Source organism: Mycteria americana (assembly GCF_035582795.1).
Source record: "Mycteria americana isolate JAX WOST 10 ecotype Jacksonville Zoo and Gardens chromosome Z unlocalized genomic scaffold, USCA_MyAme_1.0 Scaffold_18, whole genome shotgun sequence".
Classification (NCBI taxonomy): Eukaryota; Metazoa; Chordata; class Aves; order Ciconiiformes; family Ciconiidae; genus Mycteria; species Mycteria americana.
This window is the reverse complement of record NW_027445436.1, coordinates 8,002,457-8,019,321: the sequence shown is the minus strand read 5'-3', so window position 1 is coordinate 8,019,321 and position 16,865 is coordinate 8,002,457. Positions and strand designations below refer to the sequence as shown.

Genomic DNA, 16,865 nt, shown 5'->3' with positions numbered 1-16,865 from the left:
ATTCGCAGGAATAAACGGAGGGAGCAAAAATTAAAAAAAATAAAAATAAAAAACCTTTCAAAATCTGCTGCCGACGCAGAAGCGAGATTTGGGTGGTGCGCACTCCACCCCACCCCCCCGGCAGATGCAGGGGCCGGAGGCGGCAGCTCGGCTGCGCGCTTCTGCAACCCCAGGTATTTCCGCGGACCCGTGACCTCCGCGCCGACCTTCCGCTGCTCCGCTTCACTGCCCGTCCCGTTCCCAGAAAATTGTATCGCGGGCAACTAGGATTTATCATCTAAATGGGTTCGAAATGATATATCTGGGAAGTCAAGTCCAAATTAAATCACACCGGACATTTAGGCTTCCAGCTAGAATCAGTCCGCGGAGCAAGTGCATTTCAGCGCAGGGAACTTCCCCTCTGCCCACCGTCCCCACGTCGCTCCGGCGGCTCCATCCCCGCCACCCCCGCGCCCGGGGCTGGGGCCAGGCCGTACTCACATCTCGGTGACATTGTCGCCCTCGGCGTTCCGCTGCGGCACGGGGAAGGAGATGATGCCTGGCGCCGGCTCCGCACACCAGATCCGCCAGGAGCTGCAGTGGCAGGACGCGGGGCAGCCCTGCGCGCCCCACCAGGAGCCCAGCACCAGGCAGCACAAGCCCCACAGCCGCGCCAAGCCGGACCCCGGCCGTCTTCGCTGCCAGGACGCCATGCCGCCCCCGCTCACTCCAGCGCTGCCTCGACGTCCTCCACCTACCGCTACTGCCGGGGAGCACGACCGGAGGGTGCGCAGCCTTTAGAACCGCGGGCGAGCACCCCGCGGACAGGGTTCACATGGACGCACCGCAGCCGCCCGGGAGGCTTTGCGGGGCGCGGGACCAGGCGCTGCTGCGGGACAGAGATAGAAAGGGGTGATGAGAGGCGAGAGGGACCGCCGGCACGGCGTGGCGTGGCGCGGCCCGCCTAGTACCTGCCCTGTCCCCGCGGGCGGGCAGCGGCGCTGCCTGACCCGCGGCGGTTCCCGATGATGCTGCAAAACGCGCGGAGCGGCCGAGACAGGTGGCAGAGGCAGCGCTTTTACCTGCGGGGGCTCAGCCGACCGCTGCCCGCGGTAGAGAAGGAATGGAAGAAACAGCGCAGGTCGCGGCGGAAGCGGAACGCAGGGCGCTGTGCTTGCAGCTTTACGCACCGTATCCTCCTCCCTCCAGCTGATAAATAAAGCAGCCGTGGCTCTTGCTCCAGACCAAGCTCGGGAGCTGCCGGCAAAGTGACGTGAGGTTGACGTAAAGATGGGCAAAAACTTTGCAAAATGAGCCTGAAATTTAAAAAAAACAAACAAACAAAACAAAAAAAAACCAACAACAACAAAACCCCAGAAAAACAGGGACAGAGACAAAAGCAACAAGGCAGGGAGGAGGGAGGAACTGAGAAAGTGAGAGAAGAAAATGAAGGGGGGGAGACAGAGAGAGAGACATGGAGACCAAGAGTAGGAGGGGGGGAAGAGGGAGAAAGACAGAGACAGAGGGACGGAGAGAGATAGGTGGCGAGGAAGAGAGAGAGAAGGAGAGCGCCGGAGAGGGAGAGAGATGAGGGAGAGACAGTGACACAGAGAGAGGGGCGGAGAAAGAGATTATGGGAGAGAGATGGAGAAAGAGAGACAAGGGGGGAGATGGGGAGAAAGAGATGGAGGAGGGGGAGAGAAACAGAGAGAGAGAGGTGGGGAGAGATTAAATGGAATACAGAGGGGGGGAGAGACAGAGGGGAAACAGGAGGGAGAGAGAGGCAGAACGAGAGGGAGAGGAGGGGAGACAGAAAGAGGGGGGAGATGGGGGTGAGAGAGATGGAGAGAGGGAAAGATAGACAAATTAAAAGGGAGGGAGGGAGAGATAGAGAGATACTGACACATAGAGAGGGAGAGAGAGATGGGGAGATGGGGGGGAGAGAGAGGGAGACAGAGAGACAGATATGGAGAGACAGAAACAATGGGGGAGAGAGGTGTAGAGGGAGGAAAAACCCCGCAAGAGAGACAGAGAGAGATCTAGAAAGGGAGAGATTGAGCAAGAGGGAGAGAGACAGGGGCAGAGAAAAGAGAGAAGGAAAGAGAAAGGGAGGGGGAGAAAGACACTGAGAGAGGAAGTGAGATGGGGGAGAGAGACATGGAGAGCAGGAGAGGAGGGGAGGGGGGAGAGAGAAGGAGGGGGAGAGAGACAGAAAGATGGGGAGGGAAATCAAGAGAGATGGGGAGAGAGATAGAGATGGGGAGAGAGGGAGCGAGAGAGATGGGGGAGAGAAATGTAGGGAGAGGAATAGGGAGAGAGTCAGAGAGAGAAAGATTAAGGACAGCAAGAGAGAGAGAGATAGAAGGAGACAGAGAGAGGGAGGGAGCGAGATGGGGGGAGAGACAGGGACAGAAAGGGAGAAAGGGGGAGAATAGAGGAGGGAACAGACGGGGAGAGAGAAAGCGACACATGGCGGGGGGGGGGGGGGAGTGATGGAGAGAGACAGAGAGAAAGACACCTAGAGAGCACGAGAGAGAGGGGGGGAGAGGGAGAGAGCCTGAGAAGGAGAGCAGGCATGAGAGAGGGAGACAGAGAGAGATGGAGACAGAGATGAGGAGCAAGAAAGAGCCCTTTATGTGAGAGAGCTGCTGGAATGCATAGAGTTCTGTCTAGGGATGGATGATGAGCCAACTGAGAGCTTATGGCTAAGGATTAAAAAGCAAACCAATACGACATTGTAGTGGGTGTCTGCTTTAGGCTGCCTGATCAGTAAGAACAAGTAGATGAGACCATCTACAAACAGCTAGAAGTAGCCTCACATTTGCAGGCCCTGTTCTCATGGGGGACTTCAACCACCCCAATATCTGCTGGTGTCTTGCACCGGGGGGGAGGGGGGGGTGAGAGAGAGAGAGAGAGAGATGGTGCAGGGTTCCTTCTGGATCTCAATAAGAAAGGCCTGACAACAAATGGCTTAATAATGAGGAGCTGTCTTATGAGGAGTGGCTGAGGGAGCTGGGACTGTTTAGCCTGGAGAAAAGGAGGCTGAGGGGAGACCTTATCGCTCTCTTCAACTACCTGAAAGGAGGTTGTAGAGAGGTGGGGGTTGGTCTCTTCTCCCAAGTAACAAGTGATAGGACAAGAGGAAATGGCCTCAAGTTGCGCCAGGGGAGGTTTAGACTGGATATTAGGAAATTTTTCTTCACTGAAAGGGTTATCAAGCATTGGAACAGGCTGCCCAGGGAAGTGGTTGAGTCGCCATCCCTGGAGGTATTTAAAGGACGTTTGGATGAGGTGCTTAGGGACATGGTGTAGTGGTGGTCTTGGCAGTGTTAGGTTTACGGTTGGACTCGATGATCTTAAAGGTCTTTTCCAACCTATACGATTCTGTGATTCTGTGATTCCGTAATAAAATAGCTGTTTTAATAAGACGGAATAAGAAAAGGAATATAGATAATGAGTAAATCTTACATCTATTAAGATGCTTGGAACCCTGTGTTTGTGCAGAGTTAGACATACCCTGGATGGCTTTCTCCCATGGCATGCTGTGCAAATTCTGTCCGTGGAGAGAGGTTCTTCCTTTTTGGTCATTCCAGCTATTATATAATTTTCTAACAAGAAAACAACTCTATTCATAAAGGATGTTTGCATGATAACTTCTTGCCGCACTTTTAGATAAACACAAAAGCCATGTAGGTAGTGCAATTACCAGTACCAAGTGGGAGCTCCCTGAAGGCTCCTCTGTTAAAATGAGCTGGCTAAGTTTGTCCTTTGGTCAAGGAATCTGTGCAGAACAATGCAGGCCTGAAGGCCACGCTGCACATGCAGCACAGTACAGCACAGGCCTGGGCCTACTCAGGTTAACTGTTATGTGGATCATTAACTCCTCGATGTACAGGGGTCTCCCAGCCAGGATCCCTAAAAGTGAAGGGACAACACAGCAGGGCAGAAGCATTTCAGGAGGTTCCTGAAGAGCATCAATGACAATTCCCTGACACAAATGATAGAAGGGCCAAGGTGGAGAGGTGCTCTGCTGGACCTCATACTCACAAACAAGGAGGGGCTCATTGGGGATGTGAAGGTCAAAGGCAGCCTTGGCTGCAGTGACCATGAGATGGTGGAGTTCAGAATCCTGAGAGGAGGGAGCAGGGTAAAAAGCAGGCTCACAACCCTGGACTTCAGGAGAGCAGACTTTGGCATCTTCAGGGATCTGCTTCGAAAAGTGGGAAAAGGGACCCAAGAAAGCTGGCTAATATTCAAGGATTATATCCTCCAAGCCTGAGAGAGCTCTACCCCAATGAGAAGGAAGTCAGGCAAACATGCCAGGAGGCCTATGTGGATGAACAGGGAGCTCCTGACAAAACTCAAACACAAAAAGAATGCATACAGAAGGTGGAAGTAGGGACAGGTAACCTGGGAGGAATACAGAGCTGTTGTCTGAGCATTCAGGGATGAGATTAGGAAAGCTAAAGCCCAAATGGAATTGAATTTTGCAAGGGATGTCAAAGGCAACAAGAAGGGCTTCTATGAGTATATAGGTGACAAAAGGAAGACTAGGGAAAATGTGGTTCCACTGCTGAATGAGATGGGGCACCTGGTTTTACAGGACATGGAAAAGGCTGAGGTACAGAATGCCTTCTTTGCCTCAGTCTTTACTAGCAAGACTGGCCTTCAGGAATCCCAGGCCCCTGAGACCAGGGGGAAAGGCTGGAACAAGGCAGACGTACCCTTGGTGGAACAGGATCAGGTTAGAGAATAAGAATGCTTGAGCAACCTGGACATACATACACAAGTCCATGGGCCCTGGTGGGATGCACCCACCAGTGCTGAGGGAGCTGGCTGATGTCATTGCAAGGCCACTCTTGATAATCTTTGATCGATCATGGTGACTGGGAGAAGTGCCCGAGGACTGGAGGAAAGCAAATGTTACACCTATCTTCAAGAAGGACAAGGAGGAGGACCCGGGTAACTACAGGCTGGTCAGCCTCACCTCCATTCCTGGGAAGGTGATAGAGCAACTAATGCTGGAAACCATTTCCAGGCACAGGAAGGACAAGGCGGCCATCAGGAGTAGTCAGCATGACTTCACCAAGGGGAAGTCATGCATGATTGTATTGGGTCTGACTGGGATGGAGTTAACTTTCCCCATAGCAGCCCTCATAGTGCTGTGCTTTGTAGTTGTATCTAGAAGGGTGTTGATAACACACCAATGTTTTGGCTACTGCTGAGCAGTGCTCCCACAGCATCAAGGCTGTCTCTCCAACCCCCCCACCCCCAAAGGCCAGTAGGCTGGGGGTGGGCAAAAGGTTGGGAGGGGACATAGCCAGGACAGCTGACCCAAACTGACCAAAGAGATATTCCATACAATATGACGTCGTGGTCAGCAATAAAAGCTAAGAGAAAGGAGGAGGAGGGGGAGGCATTCATTATTAAGGCATTTGTCTTCTGAAGCAACTGCTGCGCATACTGAGATCCTACTTCCCAGGAAGTGGCTGGACATCGCCTGCTGATGAGAAGTAGAGAATAATTTTTTTGCTTTGCTTCCACAGGCAGGCTTGCTTTTCTTTATTAAACTGCCTTTATCTCAACCCACAAGTTTTTAATCTTATTTTCTCCCCCTTTCCCACTGAGGAGAGGAGTGAGAGAGTGGCTTGGTGGGCACCTGCTGGCCAGCCAAGGTCAACCTACCACAGTCTTTTTTGGTGCCCAACGTGGGGCACGAGACAACAGCAGTTTTGTATTAAGCGTGCTATAGCTATAGTAGTTATTAAGTGGCAAGCATCTATGTGGCTCATGGAGTTTGCTGGCTGCACCGCTTATCTCTTTATTTTGCTGAGCTTGGGAACATGTTAATACAAACAATGGCTATGTGCTTTGTCCTGGCATTGATACCCTTACTGTGCTGGGGGAGCTATCTGGTGGAGAGGATGTGGGAATACATCTCCCTCTTCCTATCTGGGATTGATGTGGGTGGTTTTATTGCGCAGGCTCCTGAGGTCCTTGTTCACCCTTATATGAGCTGTTTAATACTACTAATTAACACTGTTGGCTTATTGTCAGGTTTGTGGAATCTGGTGTCGTCCTGGCATAAGAGGAGACAACTTTTGGGTGAGGCAATACTGAAACATGTTCTGAGGTGGCCGGTCCCTGGGTGGCAGGGTGTGTGGAAGGATTTGGGCAGGTGCCTAGGGTGGTTATCACCTCCCATAGCCTGGGATTTTAAACTTGAACAGGCAAGTAACCCTGGCAAACTGTCACGCCACTTGATAGAAGGGTGCCTTGCCTACCCCAATGAAAACCAGCAGCTTCTAGCACTGTACTGGGGCTTGGCCTGTGCCTATCAAGCCACAGTTCAGTACTATCAGAGGACTGTGGTTAAGACAGGGACTGAAACCACTTCTGAGAATGCCATGTTTGAGACCAGGATACAAACTATATCCAAGAACATGATAATTGAGACAGGGACCCAAGCCGCATCTGAGGACTCCATGGTTAAGATAGGGACCCAAACCGCATCTGAGGACACCATGGTTGAGATGAGATAAGAACCCGAACACCAACTACAGTAATTGCTCCAGTAGTGAAAAAGAAACAGTGGACAAGGAAGTCAATGGGTCCATAACATTGATTAGTAAGGGAGGAGGAGGAAGAGGAAGGGTTTGATCAGGAAGCCAGTCCTTCAGCAAAGAAACGGGAGGAAGAAGTGAGAGAAATCACCCAAGAGGTGGAAACTACCCAGTCCCTGACCTCGAAAGAACTTCGAGACATGCAGAAAGATTACAGCCGCCAGCCAGGTGAGCGGATTGCTGCCTGGCTGCTCCGATGCTGGGATAATGGGGCTGACAGTCAGCAATTGGAAGGTAAGGAAGCCCAACAGCTGGGATCCCTTGCTAGAAACTGGGGAATTGACAGAGGAATTGGAAAAGAGGCAGCAATCCGCAGTCTCTGGAGACAGCTCCTGTCAAGTGGAGACAGCTCCAGACAGCTCCTGTCAAGAGGGCAAGATATCCATTCAAGGAAAATCTTGTGAATTACCAAGGAAAGTGGACTACTGCTGAGGAAGGCATCCAGTACCTGAGAGAATTAGCAGTGCTGGAAGTCATCTACGGTGACCTAGACAATGACGAGGTCTCCAAAGATCCAGATGACATCCTGTGCATACAGGCCATGTGGAGGAAGGTGGTCCAAAATGCCCCAGTGTCATATTCTAACAGCTTGGCAGCAATGTATTGCCCAGATACAGATACACCAACTGTGGAGAGAGCGTCTTCCTGGCTCCAAAATTTGGAAGAAAATCTTTGTCCCTCCTCATCCCCACAGGCCAGCACCTTGGCTGTCAGGAGCGCCCCACGGAGTCAGTCCCCTCCTGTCCAGGTCAGAGGGAAAGGGAGCCCCAGGTGCATGCCGCGTGGCACACTCTGGTTCTTCCTGCGTGACCAGGGGGAAGACATGAGGGAGTGGGATGGTGAGCCCAACTTTAAGCTGGAAGCCCATGTACATGAACTGAGAGGGAAGACAGCTGTTAAGAAGGGGCCACCCAAGAAGGCTGTCAGCTTAGTTGCTGTAGAGACACAAGAAGGCAATCAGCAATCTCCCAGACACAGAAGAAGGACTGAGATGTCCTCCCTTGATTCTGGTGAGGGGACTTCTGGTCTGGCACTGCAAGGGTCAGACAGCGAACACTCTGACTAGGAACAGGAATAAAGTCCCTGCCTTCAGCCAGGAGGAGGAAAGGGGTGACCGGGTATACTGGACTGTGTGGATTCGATGGCCTGGCACATCAGACCCAGAGAAGTATAAGGCTTTGGTAGACACTGGTGCACATTGTACCCTAATGCAATCAGGGTATAGGGGCACAGAACCCATCTGGATCTCTGGAGTGACAGGGGAATCCCAACAATTGTCTGTATTGGAGGCTGAGGTGAGCTTAACAGGGGACAAGTGGCAAAAGCACCCCATTGTGACCAGCCCAGATTCCCCTTCTATCCTTGGCATAGACTACCTCAGGAGAGGGTACTTCAAGGACATAAAAAGGTACTGATGGGCTTTTGGTGTAGCCACCGTGAACACAGAGATTAATCCACTGATTGCAACGGATGCTGGAGCAGTGCGAGAAGCACCAGCAGTGGCGGCAGCAAGCAGCTGCGAGGGACACACAAGGGATGCACAAGGACAAGGAGAGACTACGGCTGAACAGGGGGCATTCCCTGAGCAACTGAGCACAGACCTGCTGATTGGATGAGCCAGCAAGGGGCGGAGCCTGTACCTGGCAGCACAAGTGATTTAAACAGGCTAAAACAATCAGCCCAGCTGAATGCAGCAGACATGCATATATATATATTTCCCAGCGGGCAGGCATGTGGCAGTGGGCAGGTGCGCAGCAGCATGGTGACCACCCAGCAAAAAGCCATGTTTTCTGCTTCTCCTGAGCTTCTAGCACCTGGTAGAACCAATGCAGCCACACAGACAGAGCTCCTGCCAGAGCATGCAACCACACAGGCTTCAGACTGCAGGATGTGTGCGGGGATATTCCTGGAGATGGAGGTTGAAAGCAAGCACTCCTGTGGGAGGTGTGCCCAGGTAGATGAACTGCTCTGCCTGGTGGCCGAGCTTCTGGAGTAGGTGGGCAGAATGAGGAGCATCCGAGAGTCTGAGAAGGAGACTGACCAATGGAGCTGTGCTCTGCCATCTCTGGTACACACAAGCCAACTCAGCATGGCCACTACAGAGGTAGGTCTGGTATCTCTCCTGTGCCAGGAGGAAGGCAGTGTTACAAGGGATAGGGAGGGGTGGAAGCAGGTTACTGCATGGAGCTGTAAGAGGAACCCCTCCTTACCCTCTCAGCTACCTCTACAGAATAGGTACGAGGCTCTGGGTATGGTAGACAAAGCACATAATGAGACAGAAGAGGAGGAACTTATGCAAGCACTCTCACCAAGGTCAGATCGACCAACGCCTCGCATCAAGAGCTACATTAAGACCAGCACCGAGAAGAAACAGCGACAAGTTATGGTCATAGGTGATTCCCTCCTGAGGGGAACAGAGGCACCCATTTGCAGACCGGACTCTCTTTTCAGAGAAGTTTGCTGCCTCCCTGGGGCCCAAATCAGGGATGTCACCAGACAACTGACGAGCTTAGTACAGCCTTCGGACTATTACACACTCCTGCTCTTTCATGTGGGTACTAATGACGTTGCAACAAGAAGACCAAGGTCAATCAAAAGAGATTTCAGGGCCCTGGGAAGGATGCTAAAAGATTCAGGAGCACAGGTAGTGTTTTCCTCAATCTTCCCAGTAATAGGGAGAGACTTTGGAAGAAACAGGCATGCCCAAGACATCAATACCTGGCTCCAGGACTGGTGCCTCTGCCAGAACATTGGTTTTTATAACCATGGAAGAGTCTTTGAAACACAAGGAATGCTGGGGCCTGATGGGATCCACCTGTCCCAATGGGGGAAATGCATCTTTGCTTGTAAGCTTGCAGGACTGATTGAGAAGGCTTTAAACTAGAATCGATGGGGGAAGGGGATACCATCTGGAACTCTGAAGGTAAGCCAAGGGATGGCATGGCATTGCCTGAGGGTGGCACTGCTAATGGGAACATTTACACTGCTCCAGGGAGCACTGAGGGCTTAGGAGCACATCTGAAATGCTTGTACACCAACGTACGCAGTATGAGAAACAAAGAGGATGAACTGGAAGTGTTGGTCAGTTCCCAGAGCTATTGATGTCATTGGTATTGTGACAGGTACGCTCTGCCTCCCCCACTCCGATAAAGATCGGGGCTTTTAACATGGCGATCACCGGCTTTTCGCGCATCATTTTCGCGCCTTTTATGCTCTGCCGTGTCCCCCAGGCACGTACACACCTCGGCAGGGGGAGCAGGAGAACCGGGACCCCTTGGTCACCAGACAGGGTCCACAGCCAATGAGGCGCCTTGGCTCAGAGAAGCTTCTAGATCATGACCAATTATGACCACAGCTCAGATCTGACCCAGGGTATAAATGGGGTGCCGCCGGAGACCCCCTTTGAGTAGTCTTCTCAGAGCAGTGGGCCTGTGTTTGGGACCTCTCCCCTCGGGTTGGGATGCCACCTGAGGAAACTTCCTGGGATTGAGTGCCCTCGCCTCCTCTGGTGAGTGATTTCTTCTGGATATATCCTTGAGTGAGCCCTCGCCCCCCCTCCACCCCAGGGTAAGTAATTATATCTTCTGGGTACCCACGAGGGAGAGAGAGTTTCCCCCTTTGTGAGTGAGTGTGTGTGCGAACTTTGGATCATCATTCTTGTGTGTATTGACGTGTAGTAACAATACCCCGACTGACACCTCAAACCTGTTAAGTGTTAAATGCTATCGGAGTGTTGATTGATTTTGGTTTACCCCTGTTTCTCATTGGTTTCTGTTGTGTGGTTTGGGCTGTTTTGTGAAATAAAGTTGTTTGAGCTTGTCCCTCCTTTGAGTTAGTTTTAGTGTACCTCCGTGACAGGTATTAGTGAGACTTGGTGGAATGAGTCCCACTACTGGAGTGCTGGGCTAGAGGGCTGTTCAGGAAGGATAGGAAGGGCAGGTGAGGTGGAGGGGTTGAACTCTGTATGTAAGGGAGAGGTTTGACTGTACAGCCCTTACAGTTAGGGATGATGTGGTTGAGAGCCTCTAGGTGAAGATTAGGGAGATGGAAAACAAAGCAGATGTCATTGTGGGTGTCTACTATCGATCACCCAGCCAGGATGATAGCACTGATGAGTTATTCTATAGGCAATTAGGAGAAATCTCTGGATCAGTAGCCCTTGTCCTTATGGGAGATTTCAACTTCCTAGATGTCAACTGGGAATACCATAGTGCTGTGACGAGCAAGTCTGGGAAATTCTTGAAGTTTGTGGAAGATAACTTCTTGACACAGGTACTCAGTGAGCCAACTAGGAAAGATGCCCTCCTAGACTTGTTGTTTGTGAATAGAGAAGGACTCGTGGGAGATGTGATGGTAGGTGGGTGTCTTGGCCACAGTGATCATGAAATGGTTGAGTTTAAAATTTTCAGTGTAATGAGAACAAAGGACAGCAGAGTTGCTACCCTGGATTTCAAGAGAGCAAACTTTAAGCTACTCAGGGAGCTACTTAGCAGTGTCCCCTGGGAATTTGCTTTTGAGGGCTTACGAGTCCATGAGTTCTGGTCAATTTTTAAGAACCACCTTTTAGAATGTTGCCGTGAAAAGCCAAAATCAGGACTCAATAGTCGGGATGACTATTAAGCAGGTATTCTTTATTGCAGCACTGGGCAGCACTGGGGATTGCTCCGCCACAAGTGCTCCACCAGGTTAGCACAACACATCAGTTCATATACAGAAAAATCATGCATATTCATCAGATTTCCTGAAAAGGGCAGTTTTATGGTGATGAGTTCCCGGAATTCATTTACATAGTCCAAGCATGCACAGTAAAATTAGGGTTAGGGTCTTTTCACCCTCCCGGTGGTCTTCCATAGTCTTCCTCACGTTGTCCGCTAGTTGAACTTTGGGCTTCCTTTGTCCCTGTATAGTCATTGAGTTAGCTCATCAGTCCTTCGGCCTTGGAATGTTACAAGGGGGTCGACTTAAGCTAGTTCTTTGGTGCTTATCTTTGGCACAATTGTCCTGAGTTCCTCTTATCAGTGATTTAATTAGGAAGCCTAACGAGCTTGCTCAAGGCCTGCTTAGTCCTATCAGGTAAGAAGTCACAGGAAATGTCCCACCATCAACTCTGCTCAGCAGGTAACCAAAACTATCTTTGCAGGGGCAGAGAACAAAAGAGAACAAGGATGCCAGTGAAACTAAAAAAATGCAAGTCTATGTCTTAGTCAGGGATTGTCAGGGATTTAACCCTTTCACTATTCACATTTAAACTTTAATTGTTCATTCCATTAGCTCTTATCAAATAATGTTTTATCCATTTTAAATCTATGTTTTTATGGCTACATGTATTTTATTTCTATAGCTTTATAAATGCACATATCTATATAAAACTATACACACATGTGTATATATATGGAAGTATATATAAAATTAGTGTATGTATAAATTAATAAAAATATATTTATACATAGTGCACTCCTTTATATATACTTCTATATATGGTTAAATTGTATATATTGTATATAAATGTATATATTTTTATATCTGAGCACTTCCTGGTCCAAAGGAGGTGGGCAGCTAATCACAGTGCTGCCTGAGAACACATGGGTATGACAGTGTCAAGAAATGGCTGTCAGTCAATCACAGCGCAATATGAAAACATGTGGGGAATAACGCTGCCAGAAGTGGCGGCCTCCATGCATGTAATGACCAGGGTCTTCCTTGTCTGATGTGCTTCTGGGTACAACAGGACTGGTGGATAGTCCTGCCAGCCAGTCACGTCTGCCTGAGAACACGTGGGTATGACTGGTTCTTCTGGTTCACGTGGTCTTTTTGGGAACCCCTTAGAGTCTTTTCTTTATTGTCCCCATGCACCTGTTCTTCTAAGGTTGGCATTTTGTTTTAGTTTTCCATTTTTGCAGATAGCGTTCCCTGTGTCTTGCAGCACTGTGCAAAGAATCATAGAATCATAGAATATCTCAAGTTGGAAGGGACCCATAAGGATCATTGAGTCCAACTCCCTGCTCCTCGCAGGACTACCTAAAACTAAATCCTATGACTAAGAGCGTCATCCAGATGCTCCTTGAACTCTGACAGGCTTGATGCTGTGACCACTTCCTTGGGGAGCCTGTTCCAGTGACCGACCACCCTCTCAGTGAAGAACCTTTTCCTAATGTCCAATTTGAACTTCCCCTGATGCAGCTTCATTCCATTTCCTCGTGTCCTATCGCTGGTCACCAGAGGATAGAGATCCACTAGAGAGGAGATCAGCACCTCCCCCTCCACTGCCCCAGTAACCCTGCATGGCCATCCTCTTGGGCTGGGCCCAGATGTTGGGACCTTTCAGTCCAGCTCACAGGATTGGTCTCTTCTTTGCACATGACAGGATCCACCTTCTTGAAGTTTCCTCCCATCCCATACATCTCAGGGCTTATTCTGCAGCCTTATAAATTGTGGCACCCCCAACCTTGTCTTTTACTTTTGTTTAATTACTTTCTATTCACGGTTAAACTTAATTATTCATTCCATTGCCTCTTATTAAAAAATGTTTTATCCATTTTATACGTGTGCTTTTATGGCTATATATATTTAATTACTATAGCTTTTTAAATGTATATATATAAATATATAAAATAGTGTATCTGTGTATAAATAAAATACATATTGTATTGATTGCTGTGGTGAATGGAGTTAAATCCAGTAGATGGCCGGTCACAAGCGGTGTTCCCCAGGTCTCAGTTTTGGGGCCAGTCTTGTTTAATATCTTTATCAATGATCTGGATGAGGGGATCAAGTGCACCCTCAGTAAGTTTGCAGATGACACCAAGTTGGGCAGGAGTGTTAATCTGCTTGAGGGTAGAAAGGCTCTGCAGAGGGATCTGGACAGGCTGGATTGATGGGCCGAGGCCAATTGTATGAGATTCAACAAGGCTAAGTGTTGGGTCCTGCACTTTGGTCACAGCAACCCCATGCAACACTACAGGCTTGGGTAAGAGTGGCTGGAAAGCTGCCTGGCAGAAAAGGACCTGGGGGTGTTGGTCGACAGCCGGCTGAATATGAGCCAGCAGTGTGCCCAGGCGGCCAAGAAGGCCAATAGCATCCTGGCTTGTATCAGAAATAGTGTGGCCAGCAGGACTAGGGAAGTGATTGTCCCTTTGTACTTGGCACTGGTGAGATCACGCCTCGAATACTGTGTTTAGTTTTGGGCCCCCCACTACAAGAGAGACATTGAGGTGCTGGAGCATGTCCAGAGAAGGGCAACGAAGCTGGTGAAGGGTCTGGAGCAGGAGTCTTATGAGGAGTGGCTGAGGGAACTGGGGTTGTTTAGCCTGGAGAAAAGGAGGCTGAGGGGAGACCTTATTGCTCTCTACAACTACCTGAAAGGAGGTTGTAGCGAGGTGGGGGTCGGTCTCTTCTCCCAGGTAACAAGTGATAGGACGAGAGGAAATGGCCTCAAGTTGCACCAGGGGAGGTTTAGATTGGATATTAGGAAAAATTTATTCACTAAAAGGGTTATCAAGCATTGGAACAGGCTGCCCAGAGAGGTGGTTGAGTCACCATCCCTGCAGGTATTTAAAAGACATGTAGATGTGGTGCTTAGGGACATGGTTTAGTGGTAGACTTGGCAGCGTTAGGTTAACGGTTGGACTCGATGGTCTTAAAGGTCTTTTCCAACCTAAATGATTCTATGATATTTGTACACTCTTTTATATATATATTTCTATATATGTGTTTATTGTATATAAATGTATATATTTTTATATCTGAGCCTGTCCTGGTCCAAAGGAAGCAGGCAGCCAATCACAGGGCTGCCTGAGAATGAGTGGGTATGATGCTGTCAGGAAATGGCTGTCAACTAATCACATGCAGTGTGAAAACACATGGGTTATGATGTTTAACAAAATGGCAGCTCCCTGCCATAAAATGGTGTTGCTCTGCCATAAAATGGGGGCCCCCTGTGTATGTAGGGGATACATTTGTTCGTAAGGCAAAGAACAAATCTACATAAGGTATTTCATCCCATTTTTCAGTCCTTTGACAGAATAACATTAATTGTAATATAGTATTGTGCTTAAGAGATCCATTTTCAGGCCATTTTTCACCATCATCCAATGGATATTGTGGCCACCATTGATTACAATATCATTGTAATTTATCCTTTGTCATGGGGTCCCCTCCAAACTTATTCCAATTTTTCAGGATGCATCCTAAGGGAGAACAAAGGGGAGTCTCCTGAGAAATAGCACTGCCCATATCGGTACCGATAAAGCCTAATCCGATGTTTCCTACACTATTCACAGACCCAGAACAGAATGGGGGACATCTCCCACCATTAAAACAGTGTAGAAACAGTATGCTACTGCTGCATCTCTCTCTTTGATGTGTCTTACGCAGAGCTCAGATGGGACAAAATGTCCCCAGATGCAGGCTACTTCCCAAAAGGACTTTTCCTTTTTCCCTTGATCAGAAAATACCTCTTTTCCAATAGCGTTGCACCATTGTGTCGCTTACCGCCCAACTGCAGGAGGGGAGCCAATGGAGTCCCTGATCAACAGGTCGGTGCGTGCTGGAGTCCACTCAGTTCTCTTCCCCGCGTCAGGTACGGCAAGACGAACCGGGCAAGGCTGTCGGCGCAGTCCCATCTGGGTCACCAAAATGTTGTCCCAAAAATCGGGGTTCGTTTATCCGCTGTGCAAAATGCCAATATACACACAGAGCAGAGGTATTTTATTGCATATTTGCACAGATATGGGTGCCTGTCCCAAGACAGCACACACAGCTTTCAAATTAACAGTTATTTATACACAAAGCATTAACATATTCAACCTCCTAATACATATGCAGTATTCTTCTATTAAATGATTGGTTAAAATCTCTTTGCCCAGCATGTAAATTAGTACGCATGCTTAGTTGTTCTTCTTCAACTTCATCATTTGAGTCGGTGGTATAATTGGGGTAGGTGGTCCGTGAGTCAGTGGTCGCGATCTCCCCCTGCCGGAATTACTTTTTCCCTAGTTTCCTACCTTTTTGGCGGATGTAAGCGGTTCTTCACGGTTTACTAACTAGACTAGTAATACATCAATTAGACTTCTGCTTTCGACAGCCACATCCTGCTTATTAGGCAAAGGCACATTGTCTAAGTTCCTATGGAGATGGGGTAGGGCTCTACAATGGATTTCTATAGCAGCATCAATCTTTATGTGAATTGTATACTTACATTTGATTATTACAACAAATTTACTGGCTGAGGCTTTAGCAAGGCATTTGCAAGTGAGAGACAGGGGGAGGGGGAAGAAGACCTGATACGAGGTCTGAGCTAAGACCAGAAAAAAAAAAGGGGGGGGGGGAGTCAGGAAGGATTGCTGGAAGGGAGTATTATTATTGTGGGAACTTAGGGCATATACAATGGGAATGCCCACTCCAACTGTGGGAAAGGACAAAAGAAGAAAATTATCACCGGGAAGAACTGCCTGGGGAAGACTCGCAATCACAATGACTGGAGGGAAGACACCCTGCGGATCTTGAAGGGGAAGCAGAAAGATTAGGAATTTCTAATACGTGGGTAACCCGATTGGATCAGCAGGGACATATTATAGGTAAAGTTGAAGGTCATGAAGTTGAATTTTTGGTAGATACGGGAGCTACATTATCCCTTTTGAATTTTATCACAAGAGGGTCTCAGACCAGAGACAGAATTTTAATACATGGAGACACAGGACAAAGAGAGCAGAATTTGAGTAAACCCCTATTGTTGTCTCACAAACGGAGTTCATTACCCAGTGTGCAACACCCAATACGCACAAAGAGCCGAGATATCAGTTTATTTCAAGTTTTGCGCAAGACCGGGTGCTAGGTGGTAGCTCCACAAAGCTAGCACCCTTTCGTTCATACGGGTACAGTATTTATACAGTCTAGTTATGCATATGCATAAGTAATTACGTAAAGCAGTTTTCTATTGGTCTGCATTTTCTCATATTATTCTTAAAGCTACAGTATTACTTTAATATTCTGCGCATGCCCAAAGGTGAGGGGTCTCCGCTTGGGCCGGGGTCTCCAGCTCAAGGGGTGTGACTTTTAGTATTATAATGAGGACAGTTCGCGTGAGGGTGCTTCTTATCACACTTTTACTAGTAGCTTCAGATTGTTCCCAAAACATCTTGATTAGCTTACATATTTCTCCAGGATGTGTTTCACTTCCCAAGGACAATAATTTTGATTAGACGTTCCACATTCCAGTCTAAATCCCCCTTATCAACTTTACATAAGTCCTGGCCTTCCACCAGC

At 48.8% G+C, this 16,865-nt stretch overlaps 1 protein-coding gene across 8 annotated transcripts in view; it reads right to left on the bottom strand.

Moving 5' to 3' along the window:
* The window catches only part of LOC142402964 (BDNF/NT-3 growth factors receptor-like), a 270,912-nt gene extending 269,631 nt beyond the window's left edge, over window positions 1-1,281 (bottom strand). For 6 of the 8 annotated variants that reach the window (XM_075488975.1, XM_075488970.1, XM_075488974.1 and 3 more), the window contains exons 1-2: window positions 951-1,281; window positions 481-868 (exon numbers count right to left, since the gene is read on the bottom strand). In XM_075488975.1, coding sequence (XP_075345090.1) covers window positions 481-692 — 212 coding nt within the window. In that variant the 5' untranslated portion in view covers window positions 693-868; window positions 951-1,281. The remainder of the gene's footprint in view (window positions 1-480; window positions 869-950) is intronic. The other 2 variants (XM_075488973.1, XM_075488972.1) reach the window with 2 other exon arrangements.
* Window positions 1,282-16,865: the final 15,584 nt, after the last annotated feature.